Here is a 23,161-nt window from a genome sequence, read left to right as displayed (position 1 = left end):
TGATAGTTTGCCTCTGCATGCGAGCCGGCTCTGCCTGGATTGTGATAGTTTGCCCCTCCACGTGAGCCGGCTCTGCCTGGATTGTGATAGTTTGCCCCTCCACGCGAGCCGGCTCTGCCTGGATTGTGATAGTTTGCCTCTGCACGCGAGCCGGCTCTGCCTGGATTGTGATAGTTTGCCCCTCCATGCGAGCCGGCTCTGCCTGGATTGTGATAGTTTGCCCCTCCATGCGAGCCGGCTCTGCCTGGATTGTGATAGTTTGCCCCTGCACGCGAGCCGGCTCTGCCTGGATTGTGATAGTTTGCCTCTGCACGCGAGCCGGCTCTGCCTGGATTGTGATAGTTTGCCTCTGCACGCCAGCCGGCTCTGCCTGGATTGTGATAGTTTGCCTCTGCACGTGAGCCGGCTCTGCCTGGATTGTGATAGTTTGCCTCTGCACGTGAGCCGGCTCTGCCTGGATTGTGATAGTTTGCCTCTGCACGCGAGCCGGCTCTGCCTGGATTGTGATAGTTTGCCTCTGCACGCGAGCCGGCTCTGCCTGGATTGTGATAGTTTGCCTCTGCACGCGAGCCGGCTCTGCCTGGATTGTGATAGTTTGCCCCTCCACGCGAGCCGGCTCTGCCTGGATTGTGATAGTTTGCCCCTCCACGCGAGCCGGCTCTGCCTGGATTGTGATAGTTTGCCTCTGCACGCGAGCCGGCTCTGCCTGGATTGTGATAGTTTGCCTCTGCACGCGAGCCGGCTCTGCCTGGATTGTGATAGTTTGCCCCTCCACGCGAGCCGGCTCTGCCTGGATTGTGATAGTTTGCCCCTCCACGCGAGCCGGCTCTGCCTGGATTGTGATAGTTTGCCCCTCCACGCGAGCCGGCTCTGCCTGGATTGTGATAGTTTTCCTCTGCACGCGAGCCGGCTCTGCCTGGATTGTGATAGTTTGCCTCTGCACGTGAGCCGGCTCTGCCTGGATTGTGATAGTTTGCCTCTGCACGCGAGCCGGCTCTGCCTGGATTGTGATAGGTTGCCTCTGCACGCGAGCCGGCTCTGCCTGGATTGTGATAGTTTGCCTCTGCACGCGAGCCGGCTCTGCCTGGATTGTGATAGTTTGCCCCTCCACGCGAGCCGGCTCTGCCTGGATTGTGATAGTTTGCCTCTGCACGCGAGCCGGCTCTGCCTGGATTGTGATAGTTTGCCTCTGCACGCGATCCGGCACTGCCTGGATTGTGATAGTTTGCCTCTGCACGCGAGCCGGCACTGCCTGGATTGTGATAGTTTGCCTCTGCACGCGAGCCGGCTCTGCCTGGATTGTGATAGTTTGCCTCTGCACGCGAGCCGGCTCTGCCTGGATTGTGATAGTTTGCCTCTGCACGTGAGCCGGCTCTGCCTGGATTGTGATCCCTGCAGGCAGAGATTTACAACCTGCCCTGGAGTTTTCTCGGTAAAGGAGTTTCGAATTGTTAGATTTTCATAGAATACCGTTAACACTGATTAATATCTGTATTTATGAAGCTTACATGTTTGCAATTAAAACTTAAGTGTTTGCAATGACAGGTTTGCTCCAGGAAATCCAGTCAATTACACAAATTACATACACAATTAATTTTTCTCCCACACCAAACAGGCTTGTCTCAACTCGGATTTGAATTCGGTTTTCGGATTTGGTAGTCGCGAGATTGTTAACACTCGGCGACCACAAACCCGGTGCAAATCGGATAGAATTTGACTGAGTTACCTCAGGTGGCGAGTGGGTATTTATTTAATTTTTCACTTGGCGCAATTGGTGCAGGCTGGCCGTACGTGCTTGTCTTAACTCAGATTTTAATTATATTTTCACTTTTCATGGAATGTTAGGGGTTGTGCAGCCGCTGATAACTTTTCATTGGTCAAAATCTGTCAAACAGCCACTGAAATACCCCGACTGTACTCAATCCATGCATGCTATGTGCTGTGAATAAAGATGTGTGCAGGAAATGTCCAACAATGCTATATATATCGCTGCATGCTATTGTTGGTTGTTGGAATGTATAATGAGGTTGTGGCCGGCCTGCTGACATGAGTGTGCTGATTACAACAAGGAGGCCAAGGTTAACTGTGTACCAAATGTCCTCACACCTCATCTCAGCTCCAATCTCACATCCATGGGTATTTTCTGGAGTCGCTTATATAGCTTTAGACTGGACGGTGACAAAATCTGTTAACTTTGAATGAAATCGGCTGGTTTTGCGGTTGTTGGTAGGAGTGAAAGCGGGGTTGTATCAAACCAGGGTTGTTTCAAAACATGTCCAATGAAAGCATGTTCAATGAAAGCAGGGTTGTATCAAAGCGAGGTTGCATCAAAGTGGAGTTGTATCAAAGTGGGGTTGTATCAAAGAGTGCCAATGAAAGCGGGGTTTAATGCAAGTGGGGTTGTATCAAAGTGTGTCTGATGAAAGCGGGGTTGCATCCAAGCGAGGTTGTGTCAAAGCAGGGTTGCATTCAAGTGAGGTTGTGTCAAAGCAGGGTTGCATCCAAGTGAGGTTGTGTCAAAGCGGGGTTGCATCCAAGCGAGGTTGTATCAAAGCGGCGTTGCATCCAAGCGAGGTTGTTTCAAAGCGGGGTCGTATCAAAGTGTGTCTCCTGAAAGCGGGGTTGTATCAAAGCAGGGTTGTTTCAAAACATGTCCAATGAAAGCATGTTCAATGAAAGCAGGGTTGTATCAAAGCGAGGTTGCATCAAAGTGGGGTGGCATCAAAGTGGGGTTGTATCAAAGTGGGGTTGTATCAAAGAGTGCCAATGAAAGCGGGGTTTAATGCAAGTGGGGTTGTATCAAAGTGTGTCTGATGAAAGTGGGGTTGTATCAAAGTGTGTCTCCTGAAAGCGGGGTTGTATCAAAGTGTGTCTGATGAAAGTGGGGTTGCATCCAAGCGAGGTTGTGTCAAAGCAGGGTTGCATCCAAGTGAGGTTGTGTCAAAGCAGGGTTGCATCCAAGTGAGGTTGTGTCAAAGCGGGGTTGCATCCAAGCGAGGTTGTATCAAAGCGGCGTTGCATCCAAGCGAGGTTGTGTCAAAGCGGGGTTGCATCCAAGCAGGGTTGTAACAAAGAGGGGTCGTATCAAAGTGTGTCTCCTGAAAGCGGGGTTGTATCAAAGTGTGTCTGATGAAAGCGGGGTTGTATCCCAGCGGGGTTGTATCAAAGTGGGGTTGCATCCAAGCGAAGTTGTGTCAAAGCGGGGTTGCATCCAAGTGAGGTTGTGTCAAAGCGGGGTTGCACCCAAGCAAGGTTGTATCAAAGCGGGGTTGCACCCAAGCGAGGTATCAAAGCGGCGTTGCATCCAAGCGAGGTTGTGTCAAAGCGGGGTTGCATCCAAGCAGGGTTGTATCAAAGCGGGGTTGCATCCAAGCGAGGTTGTATGAAATTGGGTTTGTATCAAAGTGTGTCTAATGAAAGCGGGCTTGCATCCAAGCGAGGTTGTGTCAAAGCGGGCATGCATCCAAGTGGGGTTGTATGGAATTGGGATTGCATCCAAGCAGGGTTGTATCAAAACATCGTTGCATCCAAGCGAGGTTGTGTCAAAGCGGGGTTCCATCCAAGCAGGGTTGTATCAAAGCGGGGTTGCATCCAAGCGAGGTTGTGTCAAAGCGGGTTGTATGAAATTGGGTTTGTATCAAAGTGTGTCTCATGAAAGCGGGCTTGCATCCAAGCGAGGTTGTGTCAAAGCGGGCTTGCATCCAAGTGGGGTTGTATCAAAGCGGGGTTGCATCCAAGCGAGGTTGTGTCAATGCGGGGTTGTATGAAATTGGGGTTGTATCAAAGTGTGTCTAATGAAAGCGGGGTTGCATCCAAGCGGGGTTGCATCAAAGCGAGGTTGTGTCAAAGCGGGGTTGCATCCAAGCGGGGTTGTATCAAAGCGGGGTTGCATCCAAGCGGGGTTGCATCCAAGCAGGGTTGTATCAAAGCGGGGTTGCATCCAAGCGAGGTTGTGTCAAAGCAGGGTTGTATGAAATTGGGGTTGTATAAAAGTGTGTAATGAAAGCGGGGTTGCATCCAACCAAGCGAGGTTGTGTCAAAGCGTGTTGTATGAAATTGGGGTTGTATCAAAGTGTGTCTCATGAAAGCGGGGTTGCATCCAAGCGAGGTTGTGTCAAAGTGTGTCTCATGAAAGCGGGGTTGCATCCAAGCGGCGTTGTATGAAAGCGGTGTTGAATCAAAGCGGGGTTGTAACAAAAGCGGGGTTGTTTGAAAGCGGGAAGGCGGAGGAAACCGGGTATCACTGCCAGCAGTTATAAAGTGGCTGTTCTCGTTTTTATATTTTTTACGATTTAAAATCGTAATGAAGAATTTTGCACTTTTGCTCCAGGTTGATCCTCGGAGAAAAGTGTTTCAGAAGAAGGTCCGGAGCCTGATGGATAAAATATTTGACAACGTACCCCTTGATGCTGCTGTTGATCAATTCGCCAAAGGATTCCTGCATGATTGCTTACCACCTCCACTTACAAAACGTAAGGTAACCGGACATTATTTTTTTCAAAGGCCACTGCACACCTCATATATATTTATAGTGACGCTTCTGGGAAACCGTCATTCCCCAGTTAATGGCATACAACTTAACTTACAGGTGCCCGAGTTTGTTATTTCCTTATTAAATATTCACTTAGGCCTCCCTTTCATGCAGTGGGTTTCAAGGGCAATGCATTGAGTGGGATTAGCTCGGGATTTTTCTCTTTATCTTTCTAACCAAAGCGCTATCCTCCTCAATTCACGGTTAAGGGGCAACAACGGAGGAAAGCAGCAGAAGTAGAGTTCATTTGCATATTGTGCCAAAACGCATTTGAATCCCCGTGCCAATTTTCAATGGTCACCACCACTATGGGCAACCGCATCAACCACCACGAACCACTTTCAACCTACCAACCATCCCCGCACCACCATACCACAACTACCTTCCTCGACAACAAGAAACAGCATCCCACCTAGCACTTTTATTTACCGCCACGCTCACCACCCCTGCTCGACCCCAACTGCTTAATCACCATCCGACAAATTGAAGACCTTCACCACACAACTGCTGCAAATGCCCACGACCCTGCTTTTCTTTACCTTCAAAACTGCCGACAGCGGCCGCGCAATACGAACGACGTGCAGGCGCTGATGTGCCTTGTACCACCATCTTCAAACCCTGCTTGCGGGAAGCACAAAGGTCGACTAACTTCCATGTGCATTTCTACAAATGGCCGCAACCCTCCACTTACCTACCATACCATTTGGCTTGCTTGTGCACGTTCACGCAACAAATACGCAGCAAAATATGTCCACCCCATGTTAAGTGAGGAGCCATGGCAAGTTCGAACACCATTGACGACATTACGAGCACACCAAATTCACAGTGAGGATGACGTCGGCAAGAGGCTCGTCTGGGCCAAAAGGCATGCCGTGACAGCCAAACAGGACAATGCATGAACCTTGCCCCAGGCAACCACACCTGGAAGAGAGGGGGTGCGGGTGGTTCGGGTACACGTTATAAAACAAATTGACATGACGAGGAATTTCATGAAATAATTTGGAGATTGAAAGAGATGGATTTGGGGTGTTTTAACGGGGGTAGAAAAGATCAAGGTTTTGGATGGGGGAAGATAAGAGATGGTGGTGAACAGTTGTTTTAAAGACCTGGAGGGAGGAGTGGGATTGAAGAGAGTGAGAGAGTTTGTTCCAGAGGCAGGAGAAAAGAGGAATGAATGAGTGAAGGTGAGCAGAGAGTCTTGATTTTGGCAGTTTCACCATAAGAGGGTTGCAGGCAGATCTTGTGCGACCTGTAGGAATATTTGGGGGACAGAGAACAGATAGAGCTGGGGGAGATAGGCCGGAGAGGATTCAGTAGAAGACAGAAAGACCACCAACCTGCCTGCGGTGAGAGAGAGAAAGGCCCTCAGAATCAGCTTCATCGCGGGAGATTCCAATGATTCTGAATGCTTTGGTTTCAACCGTTTCACCGCATACTTCCCCGAACATCTTACCCTTTGTTTGAAGTCTTTGTTTGAGAAAAAATAAAAGTAAAAAAAAAAAAAATTCCTTCTCTTCCCGTGTTTGTTTGACCTTCGACCACGTGTTTGTCCCAACCGTCTTTTTTTTTCTTTCTTTTTCTCATTCCTTCATAACTCAATCCTCTCCAGCCAACACCTTTCCAATTCTAGTTTTCACCATACTCCTTCAACTTTCTCATTCTTCCTCTGATCCACTTTCACCGAACCTTCAAAAAAATATCTATGAACGGAGAATTTAAAAAGTAGGCCTCTCCAAACAACCTCTCTAACCTCTCTCGTTCTCTCTCCCTCTCCCGTACTAACACATTTGCTCATACACCTCCCTGTCACTCTTCTAAACAACTCATCCACAATGCTACCTGCTCCCCCTTCCCTCTCTCTTCCAACTCTTTCCTCCACCTCCTCCCATCTTTTCCTTCCCTCTGCCCATCCCTTGAATTACTCCTCACTGTGTCTCAGTCTCACCCCATCACCATCAAAGCTTTTGTCCTCCTCTTCCTTCCCTTTCTCCTCGCTCTTCTGAAATATCAACAGCTCTCCCTACCTCCTCCTCCTCTTCCTCATCTCATCTTACCCTACCCCTCCACTCCCCTGTCCTGTTTCCTATGCTGCCCCTTCCTCTTCCTTAACAGTATGGACTTCAAACATCCGGGGCCTTCGCTCAAACCTGATTCATCTCTCCATACAGGATGCTTCTGACAAACAAGACTTAATCTGCTCAACAGACACTTTCCTCCTTCAAGATGTCTCTGATTCCTTAATATCTCTTCCTGGTTACTCCCTCCTCCGGTATGATAGACCTGAGCCTCGTCCTGGAGGTGGGGTTGCTATCTTTATAAAAAAAACTCTCTTTTCCTCACTCTCCGTGCACTGCCCTCTCTCCACCCCACCCCCAGGAGTACCTCTGGCTACGGCTTCCTCTCCACTCCCACCTTTTGTTCGTATGTGTTTTGTACCATCCTCTGAACAGTGATGACTCCATTTACATTTTGCTGTCTGACAACATGGACCAACTTCTATCAACTCATCCCAACTCTCTCTTCCTCATATGTGGCGACTTCAACTGTCATCATGCCAGCTGGGTGTGGGTACCTCTCATCAGCCATGGCACCTCAGCAAAGGACTTCTACGACCAACTGGGACTAACACAATCTGTCAATTTCCCGACCCGGATCTCAGTCAACGGAGCATCTGCTCTTCTAGACTTGGTTATGACAAACTTCCCTGCAAATGTCTGCTGCTTTTCTTCTGATCCTATCGGTTCATCAGACCATATGCTTGTTAAATGGAACATCTCTCTGGCCATTCCCAGAGAGCCTCCTCAGCGTCGACGAGTCTGGCATTTCACTCAGGCCAACTGGCACGGTCTTCAAGCAGCCATCAATCATCTGGACTCGTCTCCCATCTCTCCTGCCTCTGACATCAACTCATCCTCGGAATTCTTCCAAAGTAAATTGCTCTCTCTCATGCACAGATTTATCCCATCTCATCTTCAGTTGTCTTGCCCTTCCTCCCGTCCATGGTACACGGAATCTCGTGGTGAGGCAGTTTCCCTGAAACAACTTGCCTTCGCCTCCTGGAAGGCAAATCCAATGGAAGGCAATCTCATTGTCCCCCGTCGCACTGCGGAGCAAAAAGGGGACTATGGTTTTCCCCTCCATGCGTGCGTGCGTCCATTTGTGCGTTCGTCCGTGCATACGTGCGTGCATAAGCGAAGGACCGAATTCTAATTTGGTGTGTGGGTGCAACCCACGTCAAAATCCAAGATGGCCACCACCATATATATGTCTGAACCTTGTGAGCGAAATATGTTGAAAAATAAAGGAACTACTAACTTCTAATCTGGTTTGTGGGTGTATCTACGCATAAGGAAGAACTCTATTGAAAATTGGGTCACCACGTCAAAATCCAAGATGGCAGCCACCATATATATTTCTGAACCTTGTGAGCGAAATATGTTGAAAAATAAACGAACTACTAACTTCTAATCTGGTTTGTGGGTGTATCTACGCATAAGGAAGAACTCTATTGAAAATTGGGTCGTCACGTCAAAATCCAAGATGACCGCCTTGCGTCTTCCACTTTGTCAACTCACATCACTTCACCGACGGGGGACCTAGGCGTAACGCTTATTTCCTTTCACAAAGCCCCGAACAAGTGTGTGTCTACCCTCAGGAGAGCCAGGAAACAATATCTCTCCACTCTCAAAAACTGAACTCTCAAACCTGTCTCCCTCCTCCAAATCCTGGTGGCATCTGGTCAAATCTGTTTCTGGTGTTTGTTCCCCCTCCGTCCCCTCCCTTACCTCAAACGGCTACACAGCTGACACCGCATGTGACGAAGCCGAATGCCTCAACTCTGTGTTTGCCTCAAAAGCTCATGTCCCGAACCCGTCTCTCTCTGTACCCACCTTACACAGTCGTACCCAGCTGCTCCTGGACTCTGTGTCCTTCTCTCCTGACAAGGTGGAGAAGTTTCTGTCAAACCTCAACTCTGATTCTGCAACTGGACCAAAAGGCATCAGCCCATGGGTCCTAAAATCCTGCTCTGCCGCTCCTTCACACCCTCTGTCAGTTCTCTTCAACCTCTCTTTTGCTCAAGGTCATCTGCCATCTGCTTGGAAATCAGCCAACATTACCGCTTTACACAAGAAAGGTGCAAAAACAGATCCTTGCAACTACAGACCAATCAGTCTGCTCCCAATAATCAGTAAGGTCATGGAATCCATCATCGCTTCTGACATCAAACCCTACCACTTCTCCAATGGCTTGATCTTGTATCAGCAATTTGGATTCAGACCAGGTCATTCTACTCTGGACATGCTGCTTCTGATTATGTCTCTGCGACATCTGAAATGATGAAATTTACACTATATTCGTTTGGTGATAGAATGGGTAAGGGAGCTGTTGAAGGTTTTTGTCCCCCGTCACACTGCGGAGCGAAAGGGGGACTATGGTTTTCCCCTCCGTCCGTGTGTTCGTCCGTGCGTGTGTGCGTGCAAAGTAAAGGTCTGAACCTTGTGAGCGGAATATCTTGAAAAATAAATGAACTACTAACTTCTAATCCGGTGTGTGGGTGTTTCGAGGCATAAGGAAAAACGCTATTGAAAATTGTGTCTCCACGTCAAATTCCTTGTTTATTGTGAAAAAATTGATAAGTGCTAAATTGAGACTTGGGCTTGGTTATCAAACAAAACTATTTAGCTCTAATGATGTCATCAAGACTGAGGAGCAAATAGCTTTCGCTGATGAATTACATAAACCTACAATCACAAGGTTTAAAATAAGGAAGGTTTATTCCAAAGGGGTTGATTACATTTGGTCCACTGATTGAATTGAACGAAATAATGATAAGGGATACAAATATGCTTTAACCGTTATTGATTTGATGAGTCGATTTGCATGGGTTGTTCCTTTGAAAAACAAAAGGGGTGATACTCTTATGTTAGCTTTCAGTGGAATATTTAGTAAAAGCAAAAGAAAACCAAAGAAGTTATGGACTGATGAGGGAACAAAGTTCAACAACAAAATATTTATTAAATTTCTGAAAGATAATGGCACTAAATTATACAGCACCTTTAATGAAGGAAGGACAGTTGTTATTGAGCATTTTGATCGCACTTTGAAAGAGAGACTATATAAAAAATTCACACAACTCATTTCTCAACAATGGGTATCTTTAATTTCAGGTATTGTAGATAATTACAATACTTCAGTTCATTCATCAATAAAATCAAAACCATCGGAAACATTTACAAAATTAGAATATGAAAAGGAGATTAATTTGAGAACAACCAAGTTCAAAGTTGGTGATATTGTAAGAATATACAAATGGAAAAGCCATTTTGAGAAAGGTTTGACAAAGAGATGGACTAATGAACTTTTTAAAATTGTTGATGTAATGGGTGCAGTTCCTTGGACTTACAAATTATATGATACTAGCTGAATGCACCCGGTCTTGGCTTAGCGGTGTTGGCTTAGCGGTCAGGGTACCAGCTTGGGATCCTAGGATCTTGGGTTTGAATCCTGGTCGATCGCTGAATTAACACCAGGGGGGTTGACTCAGCCTGTCATCCCTCCGAGGTCGGCTAATTGAGTACCAGTTCACTGGTAATTCCCTGTTTGTCGTAAAAGGCAACAAAAAGGGTTGGCGGCAGGAAGGGCATCTGGCCGTAAAACATTGCTTCAAAAAGGGGACCAAAAAACAACAACAACCACGGTCCCCGAAAAAGGCCAACCCCCGCTTTGCGGGGAAAAATGGCCTCTAAAGGTGTTTTTTTTTCTTTTGTTTTTTTTAAAGCTGAATGCACCCGGTGTTGCCCGGATTATTTTTGAATGAATTTAATCTTCTGTACATCGGTCTGACGCGAGCCCAGTATCAGTTAGTGCTCAACGATTCCTTGTTCTTTCTTCTGTCGGGCCCCGCGAGAGAGAATTTTGAAAGCATGTGTTGCAATCAGTCAGATATTCCTATTAAATGCAAAGAAGGAGAAACTTTAATGCATAATGGGCCCAGCCCGGCCGAGGCGGCCTCGACCGGCCTCACCACCTAGCCTATAACCTTCCTGGGGCCCGTCCTGACGTTTTTGTTTCAGAGGTTTCCTCCTATCTTTCACCGTTCAGGAGATTAGCGCGTGCAGACAGACAAACAAACAAACAAACAAAGACTTTCTTTCATATATATACAGTCACGTGAAAAAGTAAGTACACCCCATGTAAAGTTTTGACTTTTTCAACATATTTCAACATACAGCTATTTGATCTTCATTTCAACAATATTTATAGATAAAGGTGATATAATATAACAAATATCATGAAACATTTACATTTTGTAGTCCATTGTATAATTTAAATAAACATAAATGTAAATTTCGCATGTGGAAAAAGTAAGTACACCCTTGGCTCTAATCGGTGGTATTGCCCCCCTTTGGCAGAAACAACTTCAAGTAGGTGTTTCTTATAACTGTCTACCAGTCTCTGACATCGACTGGGAGAAATGAGCCCACTCCTCCATGCAGAATTCTTTCCGCTGTGCGATGTTTGAGGGGTTTCTTGCATGCACAGCTCGTTTCAAATCCCCCCACAACATCTCGATGGGATTTAGATCCGGGCTTTGACTTGGCCATTCCAGAACCCTCCATTTTTCTTTTCAGCCATTCCTTGGTGGATTTACTGGTATGTTTAGGGCCATTGTCATGTTGCAAGGTCCACCTTCGGTTGAGCTTCAACTTTCTGACAGATGACCTCACATTATCCTCAAGCACCCTCTGGTACAATGAAGAATTCATAGTGGATTCTATGATGGTGAGCTGCCCAGGCCCTGATGCAGCAAAGCTGCCCCAAACCATAATATTTCCACCACCAATCCACCATGCTTTACAGTTGGTATCAGGTTCTTGTGGTCAAATGCTGTCTTTTGTTTTCACCAAACATGTCTTCTGGTACTGTGGCCAAATAGCTCTACCTTTGACTCGTCTGTCCAGAGCACATTGTTCCAGAAGTGCTGGTCTTTGCCTCGGTGTTCATTGGCAAGCTTCAGTCTTGCCCTGATGTTCTTTCTGGACAGAAAATGTTTCCTCCTGGCACACGTCCCATGTAGATTAAATTTGTGCAGCCTCTTTCTAATGGTAGACTCGTGCACTTTGACATCAACAGTGACAAGAGCTACCTGGAGGTCCCGTGATGACATCATGGGGTACTTCGAGACTTCTTTCAGCATCTTGCGGTCTGCTCTCGGGCTGAACTTGCTGTGGCGGCCTGGCCTGAACAAGTTGGCAGTTGTTTGGAATCTTCTCCACTTCGAATGATTGATTTCAAATTGTTTGGAGATCTTTTTAAATCCCTTCCCAGACTCGTAGGCATCTATAACCTTTCTGAAGGCCTCAGAGAGCTCTTTTGATCTAGGCATGGTGACGCCGCACACTTCAACAACAAAGAGCAAACCAAACTAAATGTCTGAGGCTTAAATAAGACAGGTTCCTCCAAGATCCTCTTTAACGATGTTCTAATCATTTGCACCTGAGCTGGTGCACCTGATTCTAATTTTAGGTATTTGAAGTAGTGATAAATGTACGGGTGTACTTACTTTTTTCACATGCGAAATTTGCAGTTATGTTTATTTAAATTATACAATGGACTACAAAATGTAAATGTTTCATGATATTTGTTATATTATATCACCTTTATCTATCAATATTGTTGAAATGCAGATCAAATAGCTGTACGTTGAAATATGTTGAAAAAGTCAAAACTTTACATGGGGTGTACTTACTTTTTCACGTGACTGTATATAGATAGATATATATAGAAGAAGATTAATGGGGAAGAAAATTTAGGTTCATTTTATTCACAGGAATTACAAAAGACACAAGTAAGCAGATAATACCCTTGAAAGCAATAGGTTGCCACTTCACAATCCACTACTATGCAGTGATGGGAGGGTTAAAGTTGTTGTTTGGGGGTTAGAAATATAGAAATATACCTTATTCATGGGCTACAATCCTCAATCCTGAGTAGCTCTTCCATGAGATCGCTCTCAAGAAACTCTTCATAATTATTTTGCAGTCGAAGAGTTGTTCTTAAAAATGGGTTCCTTTTCACCTTGTATTGATCACCCAAGTCTAATAGTTGGTGGTGTTGATTTCTTAAAGGAGTTATTTCGAGCTGTTTAAAGTATATATCACATTGTTCCACAGCCTCCTGAATAGATTTATGTTTGTTGTCAAACTTTTTAAACTTCATAATTGTTAGGAGTTTCTCCGTATTATAACAGTGCTCCATTTATAAGGTAATATTTAGAGATGCTTCTTTGCTTAAAATAAAAAAATTTTGGTGATTTAACCATTTCATCTCTGCTCAACAAAGATACTTGTACCAAGAACCAAGTTCCAACGTATTGTTTGTTAATATATTTGATGTTGATGAGTGTTGTAAGAAAATTAAATGATTCCCTAAAATAAAACATATAAACAAATATTTATTGGTCCACTTCGTGAGTATAATCAAATGCAGTCCCCCTACCCAATTCCCTACTTCCCCCATTTTTCCCTCTCCTTCCCCTCCCTAATTTCCCCTCCCCCATTTTTCCTTTCCACCACAAGTAGTAGGAGAATGGGGTGTCTTGAATGTGCCGACTAACAGCGAACTAATGTAGTGAGTGAGAATGCCTGTCAGAGTGTCAGCGAATGTCTGTTGAACATCTTGAAATATTGGGGATGGGAATGAATTGGAGGATAAAGTCGAATTGAAAATCCAGTGAGTCAATAATTATAAACCTTAATTTTCTCCATTGACTTCAATGTTAAATTTTATTGTGCTTCAGAACCCCCATTCTCCTACTGGCGTCCCTGTTCTCTTCTGTTGTGCTTGTGTACTTCCCTCTCTCCCCCCTCTTGTCTCCCGCTCCCTTCATTGCATGTTTTCATGTTCAATGTGTTAGCTCTTACACGAGCCTCGATTTTGTATTAAATATATATATATATATATACTAGCTTGACATATTTGTCAGAACAAGGTCTTCTTCTGTTACAGATGAATGGCTGCACAGTATACATGCACAGCCGACACACTGGAAAGATGGCAAAGTGCATGGAATGCTAGAACCATTAAGTGGAAAACAGACTGTGCGTTTGCTGCATGGCCTCCTCCGGTGAGATTCCTGTGCACACCGCTTAAAATGTCACTTTACTATCCCTATTGGGCCATTACTAAACATTGAGTTGTGAAACATTTTTGTTTCTGTTTTCAGATTGTGTGCTGAAGATAATGAAGTACGTCTTTACCATACAATAGAAAATTCGAGAACCTACCATGGCAAGGAGCTTGGAAGCATCGCTTTAAATTACGAGGTGAGAAAAAAAGAAGTTCATTGTTCCTTTACCTCCGTCGTCATTGTGCTTTTGTTTCTTTTGCTTCTGTCCACACATCCCCCACCTGTTCCATCGCACCCTGTACTTCAGGACATTCTAAAGATGGACTTTTGTCCTGTTTGATTGTCAAATCGGTGGTTTTTATTATTATTATTAATAGGTCATCTCATCTGGATTCTCGAAGTGATGAATTTATAAAATGAGTCGTGATGTCCGTCCGTCCGTTAACCTTTTGCTATTTTTGCTATTCCTCCCTTATCACCTGGCTAATGGTTCTGGAACTTGACACATAAATACAAGACTGCAGCCCGCACAATTGCTCGGGCTTTGATTTTTGGGTTTCAGATCATGGGGGGCTCCAAGCAGGGGGGGGGGGGGGGGAAGGGGATGGAGGATGGGGTTAGGGCTAAGCCCCAAACTTTGGATCCCATTTCGTCCCTTATCTACCAACCGATTGCTCTGAAACCTGATACAGCCCTTCCACTCGATGACCCGCACAATCTCTCAGGCTTCGATTTTTCGATTTCGGATCATGGGGGCTCCCAGGGTGGGTTACCCCTGAGGCTTCGGATACCTACTCCTCCATTGTTTATCAACCAATTGTTCTGCAACCGATTGCCCTGAGACCCGACACAGCTCTTATACTCGATGGTCCGCAGGGTCGCTCGGTATTAGATTTTTCGATTTTGTATTTTTCGAATTCGGATCATGGGGGCACCCAGGGGGATTGTTCGTTGTTACCCCTCTGAAACCTGAAATCCCTACTTATCCCTTTTTTTTCCAACTCATTGCTCTAAAATCCGATACAACCCTTCTGCTTCATGGTCTGCAAGATCGCCCGGTCTTAGATGTTTCGATTTCCGATCAGTGGGGCTTCCATAGGGGTCCCACCAAATCAGCAGTGGTTTGAACTACAACCTCAAGAGATGACCATCAGCCCACAAGGGGCTATTTGCTGCACTCACCAGACCAGAGGAGTGGGTATTGCATTTGAGTCCATTTGTTTGTCTGTCTGTATCTGTTTATCTGCACATAATAAATATGCTTTTCTCTGCAACCGATTGACAGGAAAATTTCACCATAGGTGCGCTTCCTCCTAATGATAATGATTACGTCACAGGTCATGTGGTATGGGTGCCATCTTGGAAAAACCAAAAAACTTTTCACCTCTATATCTCCGAAAGCGCTGCATAGAAAAAATTGAGACATGGCTCATTGTAAAGAACTATCCATGGGGAATAATATATATTGATGATGTCATAAGTTCCTCCATTTTGACGTCATAATTCAACAAGTACAAAACTTCCTCCGATCAAGATGAAATTTTTTTTTCTCTGCAACCATAGGTCCGATTGAGAGGAAATTTTCACCAGAGGTGCACCTCCTCCTGAATTATTTTAATGATAATTATGATGTTATAGATCACGTGGTACTCGCGCCATCTTGGAAAAACGATGCACCTCCACAGCTCCAAAAGCGCTGCACAGAAAAATTGAGACATGGCTCATTGTAAGGAACTCTCCATGAGGAATAACATTTGTTAATGATGTCATAGGTTCCTCCATTATGACGTCATGATTCGACAAGTACAAAACTTCATCCAATCAAGATGAAATTTCTTGAGCATCATCTCGGGATAAATTTGTGGACAAACAAAGTAATGACGTTATCGGTCACGTGGTTCGGCCGCCATATTCGTTGAACACAAAAGCCTGAAAAACCACTAAAAACACGTCCTGGCGATGGTCTGCAATCTCTGATTGCTCTTTCTTGTTATTATTATTTTGCAGGTGGTCGGGAATGTGGAGTTTCTACTCGACAGCTATCCAGAATACATGACTGTGGAAAGCATGCCCGAAGGCAGTTTGGAGGACAAGGTACACAGCTTACCTCCACTACTGATTATGCTGAAATCGTTTAAATTCCTTTTTTTCCCTCATCAATCTGCACTCAATACCCCATAATGACAAAGAGAAAACAGGATTTTAGGAAGTTTTGCAAATTTCTTAAAAAGAAAAAACTGAAATATCACATTGACATAAGTATTCATACCCTTTGCTATGGCACTTGAAATTTAGCTCAGGTGCCTCCCATTTCTCTTGATCATCTTTGAGATGTTTCCACACTTTGATTGGAGTCCACCTGTGGTAAATTCAATTGATTGGACATGATTTTGAAAGGCACACACCTGTCTATATACTGCTGACAATGCATATCACAGCAAAAACCAAGCCATGAGGTTGAAGGAATTGCCTGCAGAACGCAGAGACAGGATTGTGTCGAGGCACAGATCTGGAGAAGCCTACAAAAAAAATCTCTGCTGCATTGAAGGTTCCCAAGAGCACAATGGCCTCCATAATTCTTCAATGGAAGAAGTTTGGAACAACCAGGATTCTTCCTAGATGCGGCCGCCTGGCCAAACTGAGCAATCGGGGGAGAAGGGCCTTGGTAAGAGAGGTCACCACAAACCCGATGGTCATTCTGGCTGAGCTCCAGAGATCCTGTGTGGAGATGGGAGAAACTTCCAGAAGGACAACCATCACTGCAACACTCCACAGATCTGGGCTTTATGGCAGAGTGGCCAGACCGAAGCCAAACAGTTCAACCTTGGTTTCATCAGACCACAGAATCTTGTTTCTCACAGTCTGAGTCCTTTCGGTGCTTTTTTGCAAACTCCAAGCAGGCTTTCATGTGTCTTTCACTGAGGAGAGGCTTCCGTCTGGCCACTCTGCCATAAAGCCCAGATCGGTGGAGTGTGTATATAATCTATATATATATGTGTGTGTGTGTATATATATATATATATATACAGTCATATGAAAAAGTAAGTACACCCCATGTAAAGTTTTGACTTTTTCAACATATTTCAACATACAGCTATTTGATCTTCATTTCAACAATATTGATAAATAAAGGTGATATAATATAACAAATATCATGAAACATTTACATTTTGTAGTCCATTGTATAAGTTAAATAAACATAAATGCAAATTTCACATGTGGAAAAAGTATGTACACCCCTACATTTATCACTACTTCAAATACCTAAAATTAGAATCAGGTGCACCAGCTCAGGTGCAAATGATTAGAACATCGTTCGAGAGGATCTTGGAGGAACCTGTCTTATTTAAACCTCAGACATTTCGTTTGGTTTGCTCTTTGTTGTTGAAGTGTGCGGCGTCACCATGCCTAGATCAAAAGAGCTCTCTGAGGCCTTCAGAAAGAAGGTTATAGATGCCTACGAGTCTGGGAAGGGATTTAAAAAGATCTCCAAACAATTTGAAATCAATCATTCGACTGTCTGGAAGATCATCTACAAGTGGAGAAGATTCCAAACAACTGCCAACTTGTTCAGGCCAGTCCGCCCCAGCAAGTTCAGCCGGAGAGCAGACCGCAAGATGCTGAAAGAAGTCTCTAAGAACCCCAGAATGTTATAACGGGACCTACAGGTAGCTCTTGCCACTGTCGATGTCAAAGTGCACGAGTCCACCATCAGAAAGAGGCAACACAAATTTGATCTACATGGGAGGTGTGCCAGGAGGAAACCTTTGCTGTCCAGAAAGAACATCAGGGCAAGACTATAGTTTGCCAATGAACACATCGGCAAAGACCAGCACTTCTGGAACAATGTGCACTGGACAGATGAGTCAAAGGTCGAGCTATTTGGCCACAGTACCAGAAGACATGTTTGGCGAAAACCAAAGACAGCATTTGACCAAAAGAAGCTGATACCAACTGTAAAGCATGGTGGTGGACATTTTATGGTTTGGGGCCGCTTTGCTGCATCAGGGCCTGGGCAACTCACCATCATATAATCCACTATGAATTCTTCATTGTACCAGAGGGTGCTTGAGGATAATGTGAGGCCATCTGTCGGAAAGTTGAAGCTCAACCGAAGGTGGACCTTGCAACATGACAATGACCCTAAACATACCAGTAAATCCACCAAGGAATGGCTGAAAAGAAAGAAATGGAGGGTTCTGGAATGGCCAAGTCAAAGCCCGGATCTAAATCCCATCGAGATGTTGTGGGGGGATTTGAAACGAGCTGTGCATGCAAGAAACCCCTCAAACATCGCACAGCTGAAAGAATTCTGCATGGAGGAGTGGGCAAAAATTTCTCCCAGTCAATGTTAGAGACTGGTAGACAGTTATAAGAAGCCCACTTGAGGTTGTTTCTGCCAATGGGGGCAATACCACCTATTAGAGCCAAGGGTGTACTTACTTTTTCCACCTGCGAAATTTGCATTTATGTTTATTTAAATTATACAATGGACTACAAAATGTAAATGTTTCATGATATTTGTTATATTATATCACCTTTATCTATCAATATTGTTGAAATGAAGATCAAATAGCTGTATGTTGAAATATGTTGAAAAAGTCAAAACTTTACATGGGGTGTACTTACTTTTTCACGTGACTGTAAATCATAAGGAAAGGAAAATCCCGCTGATATGCAGCGGCAATGATCAAGTAATTAAAGGACACACAGGCGCCGAGACAAAACAGACGAGACAATTAAACGACCCACCCTGTATCCCGAGCTAATCCCAAAGGGGAGGGAGAGGGTAGCAAAATAACAAAGAAATATTTGCCAGGATAAAAAGAAAATAAAAGGTAAAATAAAACTGGGAGGGGGGAGGGAAGGAGGGGAATTCAAGCCTGTTTCAGATGGCGTCCTGGCTGCCTCGCCCCAACCACATGTCCCGAGGGTGGAGCCTCCCCTCCACTCTTCTCTTTCTAAGTGGGTGTCTTCAAACTCCATGAACGACTTGCCCAGAGCAGTTCCTGCAAGACCATGAAGCCGCACGTTGCCTCCCAGCGGCTCTGACGAACTTGATGAGGAGCACAAGCTTCTGGCTTCCTCTCCCACTTCCTCACGATCGATCCCACGTGCACCGAGAAAAGACTCCTCCATCCAAATCTCTCCTGCACCGACTGTCCCTCCAACAGGCAGCCCTCAGAGAGATTAATCAAAGCCTCAAAAAGTTCGCACAGGCCGAGTTTCTCATCAAAACTTGGACCACGCGTCCTGCGTTCGGTTTTCGCCTTTTTCCACCGATCTGACGCCCTCTTCTTCGTCCTCCCTCTCCTCTGCTTCTTTCTTTTTTCCCAAAGGTTATTTCTCTATTCAATTATGTAGAGCTCAGGTGGGAGGGAGAAAGTCGACAAGGAAGATCTTTGTTTTTGTTTTAACAAAAGAATAAAAATAAAGTGAAAGGGGAGGAAAACGAAAAGAGCAAATCTGGTTTCACAGCCGGCCCGGAATTTCACATAAGGTGCACCCCAACGATCACAGCTTCTAAAAATTGCAAGCCCAGCCCCATGAGTGTACCATCCTTAAACAATCCACCCCATGAGTGTAACACTTGTCCCATCCTTCTTCCAGAGCCGTCCCGGCTCGACCACATAATCAAATCTAAGCAAATGCGGGTTCTCTACCCTACACTCCTCTTTAGTCCTATAACACAGAACATATGCTTACACAAAATTCAAAACATAGGGAGCATGGTCCTCCATCACAATAGAGTCACATGGCACAGTTAAAAATAATAATAATAATAATAAACAACAACAACAACAACAAAAAAAACTTGCGTCCTGATGGTACAGGATTCAAGCGACAGCAAGCAAGGTAACCAACTTGCATCCCTCCGTCTCTCTTCCAAGCTTGACGCGAAGATGGGAAACGCCATGCAGAATATTGCCAGTAGCTTCCGCCAAATCATGGCACCTCAGCAAAGGACTTCTGTGACTCACTGGGATTGACACAATCTGTCAATTTCCCGACCCGGATCTCAGCCAATGGAGTATCTTCTCTTCTAGACTTGGTTATGACTAACTTCCCTGCTAATGTCTGCTGCTCTTCTTCTGCTCCAATCGGTTCTTCTGATCATGTGCTTGTCAAAGTGGACATCTCTCTGGCCATTCTCAGAGAGCCTCCTCAGCGTCGACGAGTCTGGCATTTCACTCAGGCCGACTGGGACGGTCTTCAAGCAGCCATCAATTGTCTGGATTGGTCTCCCATCTCCACTGCCTCTGACATCAATTCTTCCTGGGAATTCTTCCAAAGCAAACTGATCTCTCTCATGCACAGATTTATCCCATCTCGCCTTCAGTTGTCTTACCCTTCCTCCCGTCCATGGTACACTGAATCTTGTGGTGAGGCAGTTGCCCTGAAACAACTTGCCTTTGCCTCTTGGAAGGCTAATCTAACTGAAGGAAATCTCAGTTCCTTCCACCAAGCTCGGAACAAGTGTGTGTCTACCCTCAGGAGTGCCAGGAAGCACTATCTCTCCTCACTCAAGAATGAACTCTCAAACCTGTCTCCTTCCTCCAAATCCTGGTGGCGTCTGGTCAAATCCGTTTCTGGTGTTTGTTCCCCCTCCATCCCCTCCCTTACCTCAAATGGCCACACAGTTGACATCGCACGTGACAAAGCCGAATGCCTCAACTCTGTGTTTGCCTCAAAATCCTTAGTCCCAAACCCATCTCTCTCTGTTCCCACCTTTCCCAGTCGAACCAAACTGCTCCTGGACTCTGTGACCTTCTCTCCTGACAAGGTGGAGGAGTTTTTGTCAAACCTCGACTCTGATTCTGCAACTGGACCAGATGGCATCAGCCCACGGGTACTAAAATCCTGCTCTGCCGCTCTATCTCACCCTCTCTCTGTTATTTTCACCCTATCCTTTGCTCAAGGTCATCTGCCAGCATCCTGGAAATCAGCAAACATTACCGCTTCACCCCAGATCCACCTTGTTTGAAATTCCAACTTCTTTCCTGGAAGTCCTGGCAGTGTCCATATGTTTTATACCTCTCCCACCACCCATTCCCATGCCTCCCCCCCCAAAGCCCTCTCCCTCCCACAGTTCTCTCGATGTCTCCATGTCTCTCGGTCCCTGCTCTCAAATGTTGTGTTTGTGTCCTTCCCCCTCTCTCCCCATCTTGTCTACCGCTCCCGAAGTTATTTGTTTTGTGTGTCTGTTTGTCTTTCTGTGTGATTAATGTTCGCTCTTTCACGAGCCTCGATCTTGTATACAAAAAAAAAAAAAAAAAAAATCTCGGGGAGGGAAGTGGGGGAACAAGGACAACAACCCCTCTCGATCGACCTATCCCCGCATCCTCTCAAGTCGTCATAGTCGCGGAGATAAGCTGGACGCTGAATATTGCGTTTGCCCCTTCCACTTTGGCCGGCCAAATTGTTATTACCGATTCCATCCCCTGGGTCATGCTGTTGTGGGGTGCAGTTATTTGGGGTGTGGGTTTTCGATCTTTTACCCAACTTCTTTTGGCTGAGTCATACCCACTCAGGGATGGAGTCCCCATTATATTCCCTCAGCCTGTTCCGGTGGAGGACGCGTGGCGCAACTCGCCGCATGCGATAAATGACGTCATTTTCTTGCTTCATCACTAGACACGGACCCTGCCAACGATCGGCAAACTTGCGACAGAGCCCTCTCCGCCGCCTCATGTTGCTCACCCACACCAGGTCTCCCTCCTTAAACTGCTTTCCCTGGGCTTGTGTATCGTACCTAGTTTTCATGCGCTGTCCGGAGCGCTGCAACCTGTCCCGAGCAAACTGATGCGCCTGTTCAATATCACGTTGTAGGCCTTCGACATAGTGGGGTCAGGTCTGGACGTGTTGATCGGGTGGTCCTCCGTAAATGAAATCTGGGGGGAATCTTAGTTCTCGACCATACATCAGGAGTTCAGGTGTGCAACCGGTGGCTTCGCTCACCGCCGTTCTGCATGACAGTAGAATCAGCGGTAACCCCTCATCCCAGTCAGTGTGAGTATCATTCACATACATTGCCAGCTGGGTGCCTAGGGTTCGATTGAAACGTTCTACCATGCCGTCAGATTGAGGATGGTAAGGAGTGGTTCGAGTTTTCCGTATACCGAGAAGATCACACATTGCTCGAAAAACCTCAGACTCAAAATTGCTTTCCTGATCTGAATGTAGCTCAGAAGGGATGACGTACCGGGTGAAGAAACCGTCCACAAGTGCCCGCGCAACTGTATTCGCATCTATACTTGCCAATGCATAAGCCTCGGGCCACTTTGTAAAGTAGTCCGTAGCGACTAGGATGTACCGGTTTCCCTAGGCGGTTTCTGGAAAAGGTCCTGTAATATCCACGGCCACTCTCTCCAGGGGTGCGCCGTCTTGGTATAATTGCAACGGGGCTAATTCTTTCCTCGAGGGGCCCTTCTTAGCAGAACACTTATCACAGTTGCGACACCAGGCCTCCATGTCTCTTTTGCAATGGATCCAATAAAAAAAATTCCGGATCTTCTTTAGCGTTTTTATTTACCCCAAAGTGGCCCATTGCCTTTGGTCCGTGATAGTGCCCCAATATTTCAGACTTCTTCCGCTGTGGTGTTACCAGTAACCACACATACTTGTTCGTGGCGGCCACTGCCAACCTCCGGTAAAGTACTGCATCACCCAAGCCGAGACTGTCCCATTGCCCCCAGTACACTTTCAAGTCTGGCGTAAGAGTTACTACCTCTTCCCAGTCAGGTCGTCGGTTCGCCTCCTTCCAGGTAATGACCATGTTCAAGTCAGAGTCTTCTCGTGGTGCCACACCAAAGTCTGTCAGCAAATCATTATCACTCTCTGTGGGTTGCACACTTCCACGCATTACACACACATGATCATTCTGGTTGTTCTCTTCCTCCTCCCCCCTCTTGTCCTTTCTTTCACAATAGCGGCAACCTTGCTCAATGCACGGTCTTCTAGACAAGGCATCGGCGTTGGCATGGAGCCGACCCGGGCGATGCACAATGTTGAAATCAAAAGCCTGTAACTTTTCTAACCAGCGGGCCACCTGACCCTCCGGCGACTTGAAGTGCATTAGCCATCTTAGAGACGCATGGTCTGTGCGAAGCTCAAATTTTTTTCCGATGAGGTACGGTCGGAAGTGATCAACCGCGGTCACCAACGCCAGCAACTCTTTTCGCGTCACACAATAGTTCCTTTCTGGTTTAGACAAAGCCCTGCTGAAGTAGAAGATTACCCTCTCTGTGCCCCCCCCCCTGCTCTTGGGAAAGTACTGCGCCCAGGCCCAAGTGGCTCGCGTCTGTATCCAGGATAAACTCTCCCTCACTTTCTGCGAATGCCAGTATGTGGCTCTCCGTCAATGTATCCTTTAGAGCTCGAAACGCATCCTCGCAGTCATTGGCCCAGACAAACTTTGTGTTTTTCTTTTCTGTCAACCTGTGTAGGGGTCGTGCGATGTCTGCAAAGCCTTTTATAAATCGTCGGTAGTACGAGCATAA

At 45.8% G+C, this 23,161-nt stretch overlaps 1 protein-coding gene across 2 annotated transcripts in view; it reads left to right on the top strand.

The window, feature by feature from the left end:
• The window catches only part of LOC137434811 (ribosomal oxygenase 1), a 152,396-nt gene that overhangs the window by 119,062 nt on the left and 10,173 nt on the right, over positions 1-23,161 (top strand). The window contains exons 11-14 of one of the 2 annotated variants that reach the window (XR_013624632.1): positions 4,331-4,477; positions 13,541-13,658; positions 13,758-13,857; positions 15,669-15,755. Coding sequence is in view for 1 of the 2 variants with exons in the window: in XM_068127933.2 (XP_067984034.2) it covers positions 4,331-4,472; positions 13,541-13,658; positions 13,758-13,857; positions 15,669-15,755 (447 nt within the window). In the remaining variant the exon portion in view is untranslated. The remainder of the gene's footprint in view (positions 1-4,330; positions 4,478-13,540; positions 13,659-13,757; positions 13,858-15,668; positions 15,756-23,161) is intronic. The other variant, XM_068127933.2, reaches the window with a different exon arrangement.

The sequence above is a fragment of the Myxine glutinosa genome, chromosome 9, assembly GCF_964187855.1.
Source record: "Myxine glutinosa chromosome 9, kmMyxGlut1.1, whole genome shotgun sequence".
NCBI classification, from domain to species: domain Eukaryota; kingdom Metazoa; phylum Chordata; class Myxini; order Myxiniformes; family Myxinidae; genus Myxine; species Myxine glutinosa.
The sequence above is the reverse complement of the archived record's forward strand: the minus strand, read 5'-3'. Positions and strand labels throughout refer to the sequence as shown.